This window comes from Rhizophagus irregularis, chromosome 3, assembly GCF_026210795.1.
Source record: "Rhizophagus irregularis chromosome 3, complete sequence".
Classification (NCBI taxonomy): Eukaryota; Fungi; Glomeromycota; class Glomeromycetes; order Glomerales; family Glomeraceae; genus Rhizophagus; species Rhizophagus irregularis.
Genome location: NC_089431.1, coordinates 2826376 through 2847060, shown reverse-complemented (window position 1 = coordinate 2847060; position 20685 = coordinate 2826376). Strand labels below are relative to the sequence as shown.

The following is a 20685-nucleotide window of genomic DNA, read 5'->3' as shown; positions in this document are numbered from 1 at the left end:
ATTGAAGGGAAAGGTATTTATAAGATTTAAGCGATTTTTTAGAACAAAAAAGATTAAATGTGTAAAATTTCTTATCAAAGTAATTTATAGTGTGTAGATTATTTATTAATGATTAGAACAATTAAACATTGCGTAATGAGGCGTGGACAAATTACGCGTTACACAATTCAAATTATTTATGCGGAGGTAATCTAAACGTCTTCAAATTTTTAATTTAATTCGAATGAAATGCCGAATACTGATATAGTGTATGAGAAGATGAATTAACCAATAGTTTATCATAACAAGATTTATTGAACTAATTAAGTCAAAACTATGTATGATTCGTTTTATACAAGAACGAAGAAATTGTCATCTCCGAGATCAAGTTTATTTATTTACTTGATTTTGCTTTTCTTCCTCTTTTTTTGGGGACATTATTTTGATTTTCTTTGTCATTTACACGTTGTTTCCGGACCCTTTTTGGAGGATCACTTTGAACTTTTTCATTAGTACGTGGTTCTGGAGGCCGGACCTGAACTTGTTCATCAGTACGTGGTTCTGGAGGCCGGATCTGAACTTGTTCATCAGAAGGCTCAACTGGAGGCCGGATCTGAACTTGTTCATCAGAAGGCTCAACTGGAGAAGGAGGATCTTGTTGTGCTTGAGGAGATGGTGGAGGACGGTCCTGTAATGCTGGAGAATTTTGTGGTGGAACTCTTAAATTATTTTCTAATTCATTTTTTTTTTTCAGATAATAGCCTATTATAAATAAAATGAAATAATTAATTTCTACTATAAACCAACTAGGTATAAATAAAGTTATTATTAACTTACGTTTATTTTGTATAGTACTAACAAGCATCTCCTTTACAGCCCAATCGGCTGCGGTTATAGGGAAGTCAGGAGCCTTTTTTTTAAACTATAATATAATAATTTTTAGTATACTTCAAAAAAAAAAGAAATGACGAAAATTAAAATTTAATATTTACAGAACGAACTATTTGTGCAGTTATTGTATGCTTTTGACTCCTATAATCGGCGGTAAAATCTACATTCTTTTCGTAGAGACATTCTCGCATTATCTCCTATTACAAAAATTTACTATTAAAAAACAATTTTTATCTTTTATTAAAAATTAATAAATAGTTACCAAATAAGCAAGCCAGCGTTGCTTTTCATTTTTTAATCCTAACGCATCTTGTAAATTATATTTAGACGTAGGCTTATATATGGGCCTGAGCTATAATATAGTAATAAAGTAAGAATTTTTGATTATAGATTATTAAAAATATTTTTATATTTTTACTCTTATACCTCAGTTTCGGGTGTTTGTTCCATTTTCTTAAATTTTTTTAAAAAAATGCGTAAAGAAATGAAGAATCACTAAAGATAGCATGTATTTATACTTTATACTTAAACGTGACGCGACTGACGCGTTGTTTATTTTTATTTTTTATTGATCGCGAAATACCATTTATAGTTGTTCGACACCATTTTCTGATTTTCTGTCCTGATGGTCTGACAAAGTGCCTCTCCAAAAACTGACTCATTACCCCTGTGAATAATATATTACGACTCGTTTATGCATCAAAGCCCAGCTCGAGGACACTAAGGAGACCAGTATCAAACATGTCTAATAACCGATATAACTTTATTTTAGGTTCTGACTGATTGAGAGCCTTGCGAACAATTGGTGAGAGGGAGTTACCTTTAAATATAACTTTTGCATTTCACTGTAGTGTTGGTGTCATAAAGAAAAAAAATATCATGAAAATTATATTATGAAATTATTAATGAAAGATTATTACAAGTATTAGGACTACATTCTTGTCAGTATTAACACGGTTAAATTAACTTCATTGATAATAATACATAAAATATAATGATTCAATTTATCGGTCATCAGTACGAGCGTTGCTCATAACACAATCTCTTAATACAATTAGTATGGCTTTGTATGAACCGTTGCTCATAATAGGCTTTGAACAATTATTATGGCTTTTATATGAACCGTTGCTCATAATAGGCTTTGAACAATTAGTATGGCTTTGTGTGAACCATTGCTCATAATACAATCAGTATAATTATTACGAATATTGTCATTATTATATCATCTCTAATAACGATACACAATCTTGTAACACAACCTCTAACTTTAATGCGTAAATTTAATACAATCATGTAATACAAACTATGTGATTGTTTATAAAAATAGATCGTTACATAAATTCTATCACGTTTCAAAATGCCATTTCTTTGTTCTTGTCGTATTTGTAAAATAAATTCTAAAGATGGTAACGGAAAGTGGTTGTCTACTAGAAAAACTTTTAAAAAACATCAAAAAAGAGAAAAAGCAAATATTGAAAAAATTAATGAATCTGAAGCAGAAAGCGGATCAGAAACAAAAAGCGATAGTGAATCAATTTCAAGTTGTAACGCAGCTGAAAAAAGAAAGTTCGAAGACGATGAATCGGATAAATCAGATACAAGTTCAGAAAGCAATGTTTCAAATAACGATCATGTTCCTGTAATTTTAAAAGACATACCAAAAAGGTAATTAATTAATTGTTTTATAAAAAAAAGTAAATTTTACTTTTATTAAACATTATTGTTATAATAATACTTTAATAATCATCAAAATCATGTTAATTGCAGATCAGAAGATTATGATGATGACGATAGCGATGAGCCATTTCTTGACAACGAAGATTATAATAATGGTAATCCAATTCCTAATAACGAAGATTACGATAAGAATAGTGATAGGCAAAGTCTTGATAATAAAGATTGTGATGAAGAAGATGATAAAGGAGACATAGAAACTGAAAGTGATTGTTCACAAACAAGTGCATATATTTCTGAAGAGAATGATGAATTAACAGATGATGATAAAGAATTTGAGGAATCTGAAATGACAAACATAAACGATGGTACAGTTAATACTATGTTTATTGATTTTAATTTTGATAGAATAATAATATTTATTTATTTTAGATGAATTGATTCAAGGTTTACGTCTTTTACATACAAAAGTACTCCATTCAATATCTGACATCGCATTCAACAAAATACTTGATAATGTTAATTCTAATTTAACAATCTATAAGTTGAAAAAAAAAATCAATAGCATAGTTCCTTTTGAACCTCATAGATACGATACTTGCAAAAACAGTTGTATTGCATTTACATCATCATATGAAAATTTAGCCAGTTGCCCTATTTGTGGTGAAAACAGATTTGATGATAATGGCAAACCTGTAAATACAACATTTTTTTTTCGGTAAAAGAACGCCTAATAATTCAATACAAGAATAAAGAAAGAGCCGAAGAATTACAATATAGAAGTAATTATTCCCAAAACAAAGGAGAGGAGGAAATATATGCTGATATCTTTGATGGATTGTGAGTATAATTTAATTACTAAAGTAAATTTTTTTTTAAAAAAAAGGCCATTAAAATATGTTTCTTTCAATAGGTTATATAAGGATTTATTACAAAGGGGTTTTTTTAAAGATGAACGGGATATCGCACTATCTGGGACATGTGATGGATATCAGATCTTTGAACAACGAACCGATGATTGTTGGGTCATCTTATTAATAAATAATAATCTTCATCCTTCTATTCGTGTAAAAAAAGAAAATCTACTGGTAACAATGATAATACCAGGTCCCCGTTCGCCAAAGAATTTTAATTCTTTTTTATGCCCTCTTATAAAAGAATTACAAGAACTCGAAGGTATAGCTAATTTTAATATCTAATAAAAATGTATTTTTTCTATAATTGAAATTTTATTTTGTTAAATATTATAGAAGGAGTTCAATGTATAGATGGACGAACAAATGAACCTTTTATTTTACGCGCACATTTATTAACATGGACGGGGGATGTTCCAGCGTTAAGCAAAAGCTTAAACCTCTCTGGACACAATTCGTATAAAGGTTGTCGTTTTTGTATGATAAAAGGGACTTGTCACCCATCAAATAAACACATATACTATCCATCATCTGCTCTTTGCAATATAAGAAATCATGATGACACGATCAATATGGGAAAATTAATTGAAGAAGAAACGAATAAAGATCGAAAAGATGAAATGATCAGAGAAACAGGTATGATTTTCTTGAGAAAAAAAGTAAAAGTATACTTACATCTCTGTATTAATTATTATTACTTTACTATACAGGAATTAAAGGGTCCAGTGAATTGTTAAAATTACAAACATTATTATTTCCATGGTCTTTCCCAACAGATATAATGCATTTATTCTTCGAGAATGTGGCACCGTCAATGTATGCACATTGGAGTGGAAAATTTTTTTATAACAATCTATTATTGTCTAGTGATTATGAGTTATCAAAATCACAGTGGGAAAGTATTGGCATACAAATGGAAAAAGTAAAAAAAGATATGCCTATTGAAATTGGTCGCCCTCCACGTGACATATTTAAATATCATAATGGTTACAAAGCGGTAGAATGGAGAAATTGGATAATTTTATTTTCATTACCATTACTAAAGGTGTATCTGGATAAAAGGTATTTTAATAAAAAGTAAAAAGTTAAATTAATACATTTTTAAATTTTTTTAACTAATCAAAAAGTAAATTTTACTTTTCGTTACATAATAGGCATCTTCAAGGATGGGCAAACTTTGTGAAGGCTGTAAAGCTTTGTTTAGAACCTGAAATATCTGAAGAACAAATTGATGATGTACAAATTTTGCTTAAAAAATTTTCAGATTATTATGAAAGGTAATGATTTCTGTCTTATAATTTATAATTGTATAATAATTAAAATAATGATTAATTATTTTAGAGAGTATTATCAGAACAATGGCCAACGTTTAGCAGCATGTAAGATAAGTTTCCATTACCTCTTACATGTAGCAGATTCTATTAAATATTGTGGCCCTAGTTGGACCCATTGGCAGTTTCCTATGGAAAGGGTGTGTGGTATATTACAACCACTCATTAAATCAAAGATCAAGCCATATAGCAACCTTGCAAATATGCTTACTTTGTTACAGCAATTTTATATGTTACCATTTTTTTCTATCTCAAAAGCTATTTTCAAAGAAAAACCGCTAAAACAATGGAGTAAGGAACGGGTCTTTAGTACTGAAGGGTATGACGAAGAATTTTATTCCCCTTCTACTCAATATTCTCTGCTAAGCCAAGAACACAAACATCTGATTAAATTTTACGAAGGATCAAGCAATATAAATCGTAATGATTTAGAAATGGTAATATAAAGCTTTATTTTATTTAATTTTAAATTCATCATTACAATAACAAAATAATTTCGTTTTTTAGGAGGTTAATAATTATGGTGTAAGATATGGAAGATTAAGAACTTCAGATGGACAATATATTAGTAGCTGTTGTATAAAAAGAAATAATAAAATTGCAAGAAATAATTATTGTGCTCAGGTAAAATTTATAATCTTTGATTACTATCATTGCTATTTTTTTGATATAATTTTGATTTAATTTTGATTTTATATTTTATTTATAAATATTTTAGATAAGACGCACAATAGATAAACTTGCCCACAGACCCAATGCGCCTCCTCAACTCGTTATTGTAGATATATATGGAATCGTAAATTATTATCTTGTCCATGAATTAAACCATCAGGTTTACATGTTAGCCTATGTACAATTAACATCAAAAATTGTAGAAGATGAATATGGATGTAAACATTTTACTCAATTCAGATCAAAAGAATTTATCGATGTAAGATGTTTAGATCATTGTATAGGTTTTGCTAAAATAGATAATAGATATTATATAATTGATAAAGAAAATGCATTTGATGACTCTAATTGGGAAAATATTGGGCATTGATTTCTTGCAGCAGTTCGCACTTATAATAAAACTTTTTATGTTCTAGTAAAAAACCCGATAATTAAGAATATTTGTTGTATATTGATTAATTTCTAAAAATAGCTAAACACGAATAAGATTATCCCATTAACTTTATTTGTATCTAAAAATAGTTAAACACGGATAAGCGATGATGAAATAGATGAAATAGCTATTATAAGCAAAACATTTCACTGTTTTTTTATTTTACCTTTTCTCTTTTCTGATAAAATATTGGTAACAAGTCTATGTTATTCTGGTAATAAGTCTATATTATTTATAAACTTACTGACGAAAAATATTTTACCAGGAATAAAGGATACAAGATACAAAACCTTGAATTTCTGGGAATTAGAAAGTTTTAATTAACCCTACTTAGAAGAGAAGCTGACTATATTACAGGGAAAGACGGTATGAATACATAAATTTTCCACCACAATATCAATTATCCAATAGTTAGTTACTGTCGAAATTAATATTAACTGATTCTTTTATTTTTTCTATTTTAATGTAGCCGTGTCAGGTGTTAACTGTAGAGTGTAGACGTGTATAAGTATTTTTTTACTTAAAAATTATGTTTATTAACAGGTATGCATCAAACTTTATTGTATTGGATTTAAAATTAAATAATTAAATTACTAATATACCTTTTTTCCCTCTTTAACAAGTACATTAAATTAAATAGGTCCGTGTCGAGGTGTTAATTGTAGACGTGTATAAGTATTTTTTACTTAAAAATTATGTTTATTAAACAGGTATGCATCAAACTTTATTGTATTGGATTTAAAATTAAATAACTAAATTACTAATATAACTTTTTCCCCTCTTTAACAAGTACATTAAATTAAATAGGTCCGTGTCGAGGTGTTAATTGTAGACGTGTATAAGTATTTTTTACTTAAAAATTATGTTTATTAAACAGGTATGCATCAAACTTTATTGTATTGGATTTAAAATTAAATAACTAAATTACTAATATAACTTTTTCCCCTCTTTAATAAGTACATTAAATTAAATGGGTCTCGAGTTATTGTGTAATGGGTATGAAAAATAAGTTTTCCTAACTGTATCTTCTTTTCTTTATTTATTTTATTCTTTATTTAAAACATTTTACTTTACTATAGAAATTATTTGTATCATTGGTTATTAGCATAGCCTTTAAAATGTACACGAATTATTATTGAAATATAATCAAACCATATCGATATTGTATTTATATACTAAAAATATCATTATTATCAAATGTAAAAATGTAATTAAAATAATCTTTAATGCAAGTAAAAATGTATGCTATTTTTAATTAAAAGATACATAAAATATTATTTTATTTGAACTAAATTGACCTTTAAAACTACTAAAAATATATGTTATTTCTAATTGAAATATTATTAAAATATATGCAAAATACAATTGAATCATATTTATAATACACTGAAAATGGGCTTTAAATATACTTAAATATATATAATAACACGAAATAAAATTATCCTGAAATTAAGTAGAAATTAATGACATAAAATTTGCACTGAAAATATACTTAAAGAGGCAAAATTTAAGGGTGTTTTATGAGCTTTTTACATATTAAATACAGTATATTTAAACATAATTTAAGCATTATTTATGGATATAAATATCTTACATAAAATATGCTAAAATTATATTTAATTTATACTTATAATATACATGATTATATAGTTAAATATTCTTAAAATTCAGTATATTTTCAGTATATTTTCAGTATATTTTCAGTATGCGAATTTTCTTACTGGGCAGGAGCATTAGAACAGGCTCTTGATAAAATATTGCAACAAGTTAAGTTGTCCCTAGAAAGTTGTCCCTAGCGAAAATTTTCTGGGGACGCTTCAGGGACGCTAAAAAGTAGGCTTTTTGATGATTTTAGAATTCTGGGAAGTCTTCTAGGTGGGTGTCCCTAGTGTCCCTAACGTCCATCAGGAAATTATATAGTGCGAAAAGTTGCGCAAGTTTACACATCATAATATTTCGTAAGCTTCCAGACCCGCCGCAAGTTTGCGTAAGCGTAATATTTCGTAACTTTTTAAAATATTTCAAAATATTACGATATGCAAAGCTTCGTAATTTTACGATTTGTAATATTCCGTAATTTTGCGGTTCGCAATATTTCGTAATTTTACATAATATTTCGTAAGTTTTCAGACCCGCCGCAAGTTTGCGTAAGCGTAATATTTTGTAACTTTTTAAAATATTTCAAAATATTACTGTATGCAAGGCTTCGTAATTTTACGATTCGTAATATTCCGTAATTTTACTGCGTAATACTTCGCAACTTTTTAAAATATTTCGAAATTCTATGATGCGTAATGTTCCATAATTTGACGATTCGTAATATTCTGTGATTTTACACAACTTAATATTTCGTAATATTTCAAAATATTTCGATAAATAATACTTCATTTTCTGTACTATAAGTTTATATAATGTATGTTTTATTAGATATAATCATAAAAAATTACAAGTATTTATTAATATATACAGAATACATAAAAGTAAAAAAGAGAAAGAGTAGAGTAACAATATTATTAGACGTAAAAAGAAGAGAAACAGCTATAGTAACGTTAGTATTAGATATAAAGATAAAAGAAATATTGTTATTATTGTTAGTATTAAGGTAAAAAGAGTTAAAGAAACAGTAAAAGGAGTAAAAGAAACATGGATATTATCGTTAGTATTAAAGTACAAGTAAAAAGAAATAAAGGAAACGTAGATAGTATTGTTAGTATTACGACATAAAGTAACAAAGAGGTAAAAAAAAAACGCGTTAATATTAAAATAATTAGTATTAATAAATAAATATTTCTATACCTGCAAAGTAATTGAACAAAAGAATAAAGAAATAAAGAGAAAGGAAAAAATAAACATGTTGTTAGTATTGTTAGTATCGTTAGTATTAAAGTACAAGTAAAAAGGAATAAAGGAAACATGGATATTATTGTTAGTATTACGATACAAAATAACAAAGAGGTAAAAAAAAATGAAAATAATTAGTATTAATAAACAAATATTTCTATACCTGCAAAGCAATAAATTATGAAATATATGTAAATATATTGTATATAATTAAAGAAATAATAGAAAGAAGAGACAAAAAAATTAAAAATATTGAACAAAAGAATAAAGAAATAAGAAACAAAAATAAATAAGACAAAAACGCGTGCATGATTAAATGATTAAATGATGCAAGGATCAGCCTAATTTTGATTGGCCAGAAATCATGTACATCGTATAGCGGGTGTGACATAAATAAATCGTGACTGAAATTTGTGTTCAATTTGTGTTCAATTTGTGTTGATAATTCTGGTAAAAAATTATTAATTTTAGCCAAATTTCGTTAAATTTGTTAAATTTGTGTTGAGTTTGTGTTGAATTTGTGTTGCGTAATTTTTTATTTATCACAAGGGGATGATATTTAGTAATTGCATGTACGACGTACAAGATTTTTTTTATGATTTTTTTAAGAAATGTACGCAAAATATTTAATCAGAATATAATTGTTTTATTTTTAAATATGTGATTTTTTTTTAAAAAAAAAATTGATTTTTTTAAAATTCAATAGAATGTGCTAATAATAAATTGGTTTATTTTTAAATATAATATATTGATATTTATATTTAAATAACCAAAACATGTACATGATTTTTAATTATTTTTAATTGAAATCAAACTAAGATTTTTTTTTTAAAAAAAATTAAAATAAATTAAGTGATTTATATTTATATTTAGAATCATGATATTTATATTTAGATAATCCATATCCGCATGAGATTTAATTAATATGTTTAATGATGAAAAGTCTAATAAATTAAATTTTAATTGAAACGAGAAATAAAATCAAACCAAAGAGGAATTGTTCAAATTTTATTTAAAGTGACATTTTACGACTTTCTTTCAAATTTTTACTCATCCCAAAATCAAATTACTAATAATGCCTCACCACACACGTCGTCGTTCCCACTATAACGTCCATTGGAACTGGGCTATGATGGACAAACTTGTTAACATACGCCGAGACAGAAACCGTGCCTACCACAATATTAATGGTAGAAGCCGCCAAGATTTTTGGGACTCTGTTGCCAATAGGTTCATATGACTAATATCTATAATTTCTTTAAGAAAGAATTTAAATTCAAATTAACCAATCCATTTAATTGAATCAGAATAAATAGAATATTTCGAACGAGGGTTTCTGGGCAACAGTGCAGCCAAAAGTGGAGGAACCTCATCAGGGATTACCATGTAAGTAAATAAATAACATTACATTCATATAAATTAAATGTATTTACCGAATATTCAAACTGATTTTGATATTTAGAACTATATCCTTTATCGTAATGGTAACCCTGGGCGGCGGCTGTGGACGCGTACCGGCGCAAGATATTATCGCGAATTTAGAACGAGATTTTGGGAGAGGCCGGGTAATTATACTATAATAAAATTTATAATTAATATTTACGTTCATGTTTTAAATTTGATAAATTTGATCAATTTTAGTCACGCGTGATGATCGTAGGGCAAGGAGAAACTTACCTACGTATCGTAGAAGAAGATAATTATTTTTATTTTTTTATTATTTATTAAGTGAGTAGCTAGGTCCAGTCCGTACCAAATATCGGCTGGAGACTCACGTTTTTTTTGGGCTGTGACTGATACTGACGTCCACGCCGTACAGCCTGGGTACTATTTTATAAAATAGTAGCGAACAAGTATCAAATGTGTATTTTTTTTATTAAGTTATAATAAAAATTAGAATTTACTTTAATTTTTAACATAAAAATTGTAAATAATAAAAAATTCGTAAATAAAAATAAATTTGCTTTCCCAAACTTAAAAAAAAAGGTGTTTATATAAAAGAAAAGGTGTTTATATTATTTTTGATTATTCAATAGTATCACATGCCCCTTGTATACGTTCTACTGCATATGCAGTTTACAATCTCGTAAATTTTCGAAATATTTCAACCGTAATATTACGCAGGTTTACAGTTTCGTAAATTTTCGAAATATTTTAACCGTAATATTATGCAGGTTTACAGTTTCGTAAATTTTCGAAATATTTCAACCGTAATATTACGCAGGTTTACAAGTTTCGTAAATTTTCGAAATATTTTAACCGTAATATTACGCAGGTTTACAGTTTCGTAAATTTTCGAAATATTTTAACCGTAATATTACGCAGGTTTACAGTTTCGTAAATTTTCAAAATATTTCAACCGTAATATTACGCAGGTTTACAGTTTCGTAAATTTTCGAAATATTTCAACCGTAATATTACGCAGGTTTACAGTTTCGTAAATTTGCAGAATATTTTGACCGTAATATTGCATAAATCTTACGATATTGAAAACTTACGTAATATTTTAACCGTAATATCACATAAATCTTACGAAATTGTAAACTTACGTAATATTTTGAAATTTTTCGAAATATTATGCCATAAACTTTCGTAAACTTACAAAATCGTAAACTTACGCAATTTTTCGCGCTATAAAATTTCCTGATGTCCCTATGAAAAATCGAAACTTCTAAACTTTTTTTTATTTTTTAGCATATGTATATTACACATATCATCCATATAGTATCCATATACCACCCATATAGCATACATATATAGCATAGGATAAGTTTCGAATTTTTTTTCCTATAACTTTACTTTTACTAAGGACACTAGGGACACTAGGGATAAGCATAGAAGAACATAATCAGTAAACTTAAAACCCCCAAAATCGATATCATAGTTGTCCCTAGAAAGTGTCCTCAGAAAATTTTCGCTAGGGACACTAGGGACGCTCAAAAAATTAGCATACATACTGTCGGCAGTTTGCCAACGACGTGACTCAAGCGCCCTTGAACCTGAAGGCAACGTGATAATAACAATAATTTCGGCTAATACTATTCCACAATTTCGGCCAGAACTTTGGACATAATAATTCGGCATCCAAGCTGGCATTCCATGCACTTGCAGATGGTTCTCGCTGAGTTCCAGACAGCTTCGCAGAAGTTCCAAGAACGCTGTCAGTCAATCATCGATACAAGCTGATCATCGAATCGCATGTCCAAAAGATCAGCCAAAATTATGGCATAATGTCAGCCAGAATTAATCGCAGATCTAGATCGAATTACTGCGCCACCTGACACCTTTTTTTACACTATTTCGGTATCTAGAAAGGCAACCAAATAGACGCAAAAAGGTAAGTACTTTAATATAGAATTTGACATTCAATCAGGCGCAGAAGGTCAACACCTCGACATAAAACCAGGTATCTAAACAGCTACAGAAGGTTGACAATAGCATTATAAAATTTAGCATGCAAATGCTAAACAAGAAACAAGAAGAAAACCGTGGTATTTAGATTATATGTGTGTGGTATTTAGATTACATTGTGGTAATAAAAAGTATATTAACATAAAAACACGAATACTAAGAAAAGCTCAAAGACATAGCTAGAATGTAAAAGCGATATAAGAAATAATAAAATGTTAGATTATATATGACAATTAGATCACATCATTTTAGATCATATGTGGTAATTAGATTACATTATTTAGATCATATGAGATATCCAGATTATATGTGATATTTAGATCATATGTGATATCCAGATTATATGTGATATCCCAGATTATATGTGATATTTAGATTATATATGATACTATAATCTAGAATAAGTGGGATACCACATGAGATATAATTATATCTTATATGGTATCCCACTTATATTTATTTAATTTTTTTCAAATTTATAGATAATAAAAAAATTTCAAATATTTACAAATCAAGTTATAAGTCATACTTTAGCAAATTAGTTTATGTTTAAAAGTTAAAAATTAGAATTGTATGATTTTCTTAATATTCAATATTTAATTTTGATATTTTGTAAAGTTTACTGAATATTAAAAAAAAAAATGATTTTAATTTTAACTAAAAATCCATTATAACTTATATATTATATATTTGGATTTTATAAAAAGAATATTAATTTAATTTAATTTGTTATTTTAATTAGTAAATATTTTAGTTATAAAATACTTTTATATTTATTAAACTTTAAAATTACTTTTAAAAAATAGTAATTTGTAATTAATAATTTTTAGTATTTTATTAAAAAGTTAGTATTTTATTATAAATATTTATTTTAGATAATTAAAATATTTGATAATTATATATAATTTGTTCTTTATAAGTATATAATTTAGATTTTTCCAGGAGTGATCATTACCGTTGGCTGGAATTATCAATTTTTACTGGCACTATATTTTTTTAATGCTGGTCGATCATCATAATTTCAGTTACCAGTGATCATAACCCCTGGTGATAGTTAGAAAAATTCTATAATTTATATACTTTTATTTTATTAACATATTAATTAATATATATTATTACTTTATATGAAATGAAACTCCAATTTGATATACTTTAAATAATAAAAAATATATATATTACTACTCTAAATATTTTAATTATTATAATAATTTGCTTCAATAAATTATTTTTTTAATAAAGTCTTTTCAAATTTTCAGTATATATAAAAAAAGTAAAATTATACAATTCAAGATTTACAGTATTTATACAGGTAATTAAATATGACAGTTTTTATTATTATATAAAATACTAGTATTTCTAAATAATATTTTACAGGTTCTACTTCTTTTACAGTAATTATATTTTCATTTGAATGGATCTTAGACATTCTTTGATAAAGTTATAGTATAGGTTGTTTCAGCCTACTTGGTTTTGCAACTGAGATATGAAAAGCTTTTACATTTTCTTTATTAGTTTTATTTTCAATAATATCTGAAGTAGTTAGTCATGGATATTGTCAGTTTTCTTCATAAAAGAAACATTTAAGGTTTAAATTCTGTATAATATAACATGAAATAATGTTCTAAAGACTGTTATGTTCTAAATACTTTAGTGAAAAGGTTTAAAAACAAAAAATGGTTTTACTATAAAAAGTATGGCTCAAAAAAATATGCCAAGAACCTTGATAACTCAAAAAGGAAAAGATTTTCATTCGGGTTTGGTTAATATACAACCAGGAGAGTCGGGTAGTCGTTTACATAAACAAGTTGGTAAGCAGTTTATCCAGGTTAAACTATAGCAACATGAGAATTTTACCCATTACTAATCGTAATTTATATTAATAGATGATTTTTGAATTTTTTTTTTTAATGGATCTATTATATACAAAATTCTTTATGTACAAAATACAAATTAAAAATTAAAGTGTTAATAATCGTTCCAATGGAGGATGATATAATTCATTCATTTGATTCGTAATTGTTGTAATTGTGTTAGTACTATTGTGTCGAACATCATATTGTTGTGATTGCCTTCCGTCATTTGTTGATTGTTCGTATGATGGGGGAGATTCATATGAAGGTGAATCTAATTTTTTTTAGGGAAAATAAAAAAATATTTTATATATTAAAATTATTATTGATTTTTTTTTTAAAAAAAAAAGAATAATAACGATTATTAAAATAATTACCATCTTCATATTGAGGTAAATCTTCTGCACATCTACAAGAAAGTAATGTAATAGGAATATCCACTTTAATATCATATTTCTTTTTCTTCTTTTTACCATCTTCATTGTTATCGGATTTTATTGTAAAAATGATTTTAAGATGATGTGAAATATTAATTGAAGGAGATTTATATGAAAAATATATAGGACTTGAACATTTTGGAATAGGTAATAAAATATTTTTATGATAAAATAAATTTTCATCATCGTCTTGAATAATTTGAGCTGAAGAACTAGTTCCTTCTTGAATATTATTATTATTAATTGAAACATTTTTATCGGATATTAAAATTTGTTCGGCAAAATTATTAACTTTATGTACTAATAAAGTACGTGAGTCAGTACTTTTTTGACCTTTAGTTTTAAAGACAGATTCTTCTTCCATTTGAATTTTAATTCCAGCAATATTAATATTTTTCGATCTAGGTTTCAATTTTAAATCAATATCAATGGAATCACCAATAGGATAAGCTTTCTTAGGAATAGTAATTTCATAACCTAATTGATTATTCCAATCACTTGAAATAGCAGTTCCTTCAGAGTTTCTTTCTTCGAGAATAGTTCTAATTATAGGTACATATTGTGATACATGTAAATTTGGCGATAATCCTGATCGAATTGCTGTAGCACTTAATTTATAGTGTACTAAACCACGTTCTGTATCAATAGTTTCGGGAACATTTCCTGGTATAAATAATTCAAAAGGATATTTATGTATACCAGCAGGAATTAAGTTAAATTTAGATGTACTTGAAGAACGACGTAAAATTTTAAAACGATTGGAGTTTGAACCAGAATTTAATGGAGATGAAGATGAGGAAGAAGAAGTAGAAGATGAAAGGAATGACCAATTATGGGACATGATTTCTTGTTCTTCACACGAATCATTTCGATTTGATGCCGATCCTAAAAAGAAAGAGTAATTTAAAGTTTAGAAACCTATAATAACTATTAATAACTTTTTTTTATTAAAATAATTATAATAATAATTACCATAATAATTTCTTCCTTCAGGCCAAAAAGTTTTCACTTTACCAACAAATTTCATTTCAATTTTACGAATTTTTGTAGGTTTAGGTAAATTTAATATTAAATTACCCCTAAGAAAACAACCAACAGATTCTTCAGTATCTCCTCTAAAGTAAAGTATAGGTTCAATTAAATTAATTTGTAAATTTGTTGAAGCAGGAGGTAATATACTACTAAGTTTAAGTAAAGCTTGTGAACGGAAATTTGAGTGATGATGATGATGTGTCTGTTGTTGTCGATGTTGTTGTCGTTGTTGCTGTTGTTGTTGCTGTCGTTGTTGTCGTGAGGTTGTAAACATCGTTGTTGGACGTATTGAATTTATTGTATTAAAATTATTTAAAGTAGTTCTTGAAGTTCTTGTTGTAAGAGTGTGTGAAAGAGCAGTAACAGATTGTGATGATGTTAAAGGAGGCATTCTATTAAATTTTATGAATAAATCAGTATTATATATTAATTAAGATACAAAGGATAAATAAATTAATTGTTTTTTAAAAAAAATTCACGATGAAATTGTGACACAGATTGTTTTTTTTTTTGAAAAAATTTTTTTGTGAGAAAATCCCAACAATTAAAGGTGTCATATTTATACTTCAAGGTCAAACGAAATAAAATTTCTCGGAAGTTTATCATGATGTCATGCACACAAAGCAATTATTATTAATGATCGGTATATCGGAATACCCGTGGCATCATTAAAGTCAAAAATTAAGATTAAATATCTATATTGTCAGGAATTTAATTATATGGAAATGATCAACTTGTGTTAACATTATCAATATATCATCAATTATTTTCATTCGCTTTCAATTAAAAGTCACTATGTTTTATGCATTGTATTAAAGTGATATTTTTGGAAAATGTACGGAAGTATAAAATATTTTATAACCGATTTACTCGATTGTGGCGGATAATTTGTTGATACCTTCCTTATTTGACAAATTAATACTTATAGTTTACTATTTATTTTTTTAATGTGCTTTTCATTCTCGGTTTAAATTTGGATTAAGTGGATTTTTAAAATTATGAATATCTTTCATTCCTTTTTTTTTGTTTCAAATATATATATATATATATTGATCAAAACTATCATCTTTTTGTTTAAACTATAAAGATATTTAGTATTGATAAAAATTATTTATTATTGATAAGACGAATATATTTTTCTTTTAATATAAAAAAGGTAAAGTTTAACTTTGATATTTGATAAGGAACAAGGGAATATTCTAATTAAAATTTGTAATAGATTTTTGACCAAATTCAACTAGATTCGATTGCACATGTGACATTGTGACAACATTCATAAATCCCCACGAAAAAGTGGATTCCTCATATGACTTATGTAAGGACCCGCCAAAGATCCTTAATAAGTTAATAACATAAGTTCCAACCGGATTATTAACTAGTAATATCTTTTTTAAAGCTCATTAAAAAAATATTTCTATTTTATGCAATTACAGATGCAAGTACTGAAACACAAATGTTTCACATGATGTTATGGTGATCGCATTAGAATTTTCAAGAAGTTCAGATATTTTACGGTATTTACGCCCGCACTAACTTTGGAAATTTTTTAAATAGTAAAAAAAATAACAATCAAAAAAAGGAAATTATTAATAGTTGAAGAGATCTTTTCATGAAAGAATATAAACGTTAATTCGTTACCAGGTTTGCTATTATCAGTTATCTTAAAAAAAGAATGATTACAAATGTATAGATAGGATTACCCATTTTATCGAAAAAGACAGGAGTTAAAACCAATCTTGTTACAAATTATAAAAGAATGATTACAAATATATAGAATTACCTTATTTTATCGAATGCAAAATCATAAGAGGTCACTACTCACTAATAAATTGTGCGTCCTTTTTGAGCATTTTATTTATATTATTAGGAAGTGTGATATAAATATGAAAAGTCGCGTGAATAAGTTGAAATGTTACGGAGTTAAAAATTGAATATTAAAAGTTAGACGAATTTCACACCTAACATTTCTGCATGTCTCTTCGATTTTTTTTTTTTGATAGTTATATCAGGTGTATTGGATGACGGCTTCTAATTAGAGTACTTACTAATGAGAGAGAGAGATAATTTTAAAATTCTTTGTATAAGAATAATTCGTAACACAAACACATGATATTTATTTACTAATAATGATAATGTTTGTTAAATTGAATGAATGCATTTATTTTGAGTGCATTTATTTTAAGCGCATTTATTTTGTAAATTTTTATTTGTAGATGGTGGGTGATACCTAATAATTTTTTTTTTTTTAATTAAATATCAATCTAGGAAACCGGATCATAAACTTTAATTCTTTACACTTAGGGGAAGTACTAAAAAATTTATGAGACTGTTAGGGATTGGATTTGGGGGACAAAAACAAATATGGTTATCGAAATATGCATAAAATGATAATATGTATAGATTGTTCTTTGTTATACATAAGTTGCTTTTTCCCCATGAGTTAATATGACAAGAAGATCGATGTATCAAGCTAAAAAAGCTCCGAAAATCTTTTTAATAATGTAGGACCGCAGTCCTCATGATCGGATCATACTCATTTAAGACCATTCGATCTCTTTTTGGATTAATTACATCGATTATAATAGATTTTATCGCGAATATCACATTGAAAAATTTGATAAAAAGGTTTTTAAATATTTTTGAACAAGAATAACAATCGCATTGGTTTCGAATTTTATCACATTGGAAAATACAATCGCATTTTGTCACATTGGAAAATTTGATTAAATATTTTTAAATAAGAATTTATTAACTTTCGTACGCGATAAAGCGATAAAATAATAATAATAATAATAATTTTCCTTCGATTTAAACTTTCACAATAAAATAATAAGTATTATTATACCTAATTATATAATTATATATATATCGCAAATAATAACACCTCTCTCATCCAACTTTACAAAATATAAAAATATAAATATAAATTATATATATCTGATATATATATATATATATATATATATCTTATCTGACCATAAAAATATGTACAATAAATAATAATTTCTTATCTATATGTAAAGCTAAGAAAAGTATTAAAATAAAATAATAAAATGGTTATAAAAATAACGTAAAATGATAAAATGAATTTGATATATTGTCCGTTTAAAAAAATGTTCTATTTAAATTATGTTTTTTTTTTCACGCCTATATTTCGACAACTGAGTCCTCATAACTTGGAGGTGCCCTATTATAATTATATCTTTGTACGTTTAATTTATGATGATTATAACCTCCATTATAACAAGTTTCTAACCTATTTCCATCACTCTCTCCTAGAACCAATCTTGCCATTCTTAAATATTCTGGATGACAAGGACAATAAAAACTATCATCTTCATAACTTGGTAAAGTAACATAATCTTCTATAGCTTTACAAGATAATATAGTTATAGGTACACTTATCTTTAATTCCGCATGTTTTATTGAATTTTGAACGTTAGGATCACGTGGTAAAGATATTAAAAAACTAAATTTTAAATCATGAGCAACACTTATCAAAGGAGTAGTACAAGAATAATGAACAGGTCGAAGACATTTTGGTAAAGTTAAATCCATTGCTTGTTGATAAAAAACATTTCCAATATCACCATCTTCCTCATCATCCATCAATCTACTTTTACCAAATGTTTCTAAATTTTGTCTTGCAACTTCACGAGAATCTGTAACCTTTTGACCACATGAAGTATAAGTTGTCTTTTCAATTACTTGTATCCTCACACCAGTTACTTTTAATTTTTTAATATAAGGAGAAATTTTCATATCTATAGGAATTTTTTGACCCAAAGGATAAGCTTTCTTTGGAATATTAATTTCATAAGATAATAAATTATCAAATTCTCTTGAAAAACCAATTCCTTGAGAATTTATATGATCAGGAAGAGTACGTAAAATTTCTACTTCTTGTGATAAACGTATTTTAGGGGATAATCTTGATCTATAAGCTTTAGCTTTTAAATAATATGTGACAGTACCTAATTCTGTTTTAGCAGACTCAGGTAAAGAACCAGGTAAAAACAATTCAAATGGATAAGTATGAGAACCAGAAGATAAAGATGTTTTATATGAAGATGATGAATTATAAGTAGATGATGAATTTAATGAAGAATTTGAAAATTTATTCGTAAGTGATTTAATTCGAAACGGATTTATCGTATTATTATGATTTGATTTTTTTGAAGAGTTAATAAATTCCCAAGTATGAGAGATGATTTCCCTTTCTTCAGAAATGGATTTTTTATCTAAATAAATAACAGGTTAGTTACTTTGAATTAAAGATAATAAAATAAATAAGTAAAATTATAATAATAAATTGTAATTACCTTCACGCCAATGAGTTTTTGTTTTACCAACGAATTTCATCTCTAATTTTCTTATATTTGTATCTTTTGCTAAATTTAAAATTAAATCGCCTCTTAAAACACATCCAACAGCTTCTTCAGGTTTACCACGAAAGAAGATTACGGGTTCAACTAATTTTAATTCTAAACATGTTCTTATCTTATTAAATTTGAGTTTTTGTGGTATAGCATTGTTTAACTGATGTGCTGTTATTGGAGAAACAATTTGTGGGATTGTTTCAGTTGAAGATGAAGCTGTAGAATGCGACATTGTCGTAGTTATGAATGATGAATTTGTTGTATCGTGGATATTTTGCGAAGTTGGTTGTAAAGTTGATGTCATTTATTATATATTTATAAATAAATTTTTTTTTTTATAAAAGTTATTTTATAAATTTTTTATTTTTTGTTTTTATAAAAAAAATATTATGTATAAAAAGTTGGATGAATAAATTTGGAAATAATATAATAAAATATAAAAGAAAAGTTCCAAATTATTTTTCTATTTCGACCGGCGAAAGAAAAAAATTTTTAATTTTTTTTTTGTCTTTTTGATATTTTTGGAAGAAAAGCGAAACTAAACCCCGAAAATCCGACGCTTTTATAACCAAATTACAATATATTATATGTAATGCATAATATAAATAAAAAAAAAATACCCGGTATTTACAAAAAAGATCATTTAGGAAAAAATACTTGTATCACAATAAAATACATGTTGTGATTAATTGAAAATTTCCAAGCAATTATAACTGTTAAATAATTTTAATACTTAGTCTAAATTGGTTTAATCATAACAAGAATAACTCCGTGTTTTTTTTTATACTCTTGAAAAATTATTATGATTATTCTTGGCATTTTCATATTATTCTGTAAATGA

The 20685-nt window shown here is 26.5% G+C and overlaps 3 protein-coding genes across 3 annotated transcripts; all 3 read right to left on the bottom strand.

The window, feature by feature from the left end:
- Positions 1-76: 76 nt before the first annotated feature.
- On the bottom strand, positions 77-1348 carry OCT59_020690 (uncharacterized protein). Its single transcript, XM_066149342.1, has 5 exons — positions 1297-1348; positions 1133-1222; positions 972-1067; positions 817-901; positions 77-741 (listed from the first exon to the last, which is right to left on the bottom strand). The coding sequence occupies exons 1-5, from the start codon at positions 1318-1320 to the stop codon at positions 374-376; spliced, it is 663 nt and encodes a 220-aa protein (XP_065990254.1). The 5' UTR covers positions 1321-1348; the 3' UTR covers positions 77-373.
- Positions 1349-14103: 12755 nt separating this feature from the next.
- Positions 14104-15856, bottom strand: OCT59_020689 (uncharacterized protein; the record flags this gene model as incomplete). Its single annotated transcript, XM_025317615.2, has 3 exons — positions 14104-14270; positions 14374-15318; positions 15406-15856. The coding sequence occupies 3 exons, from the start codon at positions 15854-15856 to the stop codon at positions 14104-14106; spliced, it is 1563 nt and encodes a 520-aa protein (XP_025177831.1).
- A 2330-nt stretch (positions 15857-18186) lies between these two features.
- OCT59_020688 (uncharacterized protein) lies at positions 18187-20378 on the bottom strand. Its single transcript, XM_025310848.2, has 2 exons — positions 19788-20378; positions 18187-19706 (listed from the first exon to the last, which is right to left on the bottom strand). The coding sequence occupies exons 1-2, from the start codon at positions 20146-20148 to the stop codon at positions 18613-18615; spliced, it is 1455 nt and encodes a 484-aa protein (XP_025177832.2). The 5' UTR covers positions 20149-20378; the 3' UTR covers positions 18187-18612.
- Between the last annotated feature and the right edge of the window lie 307 nt (positions 20379-20685).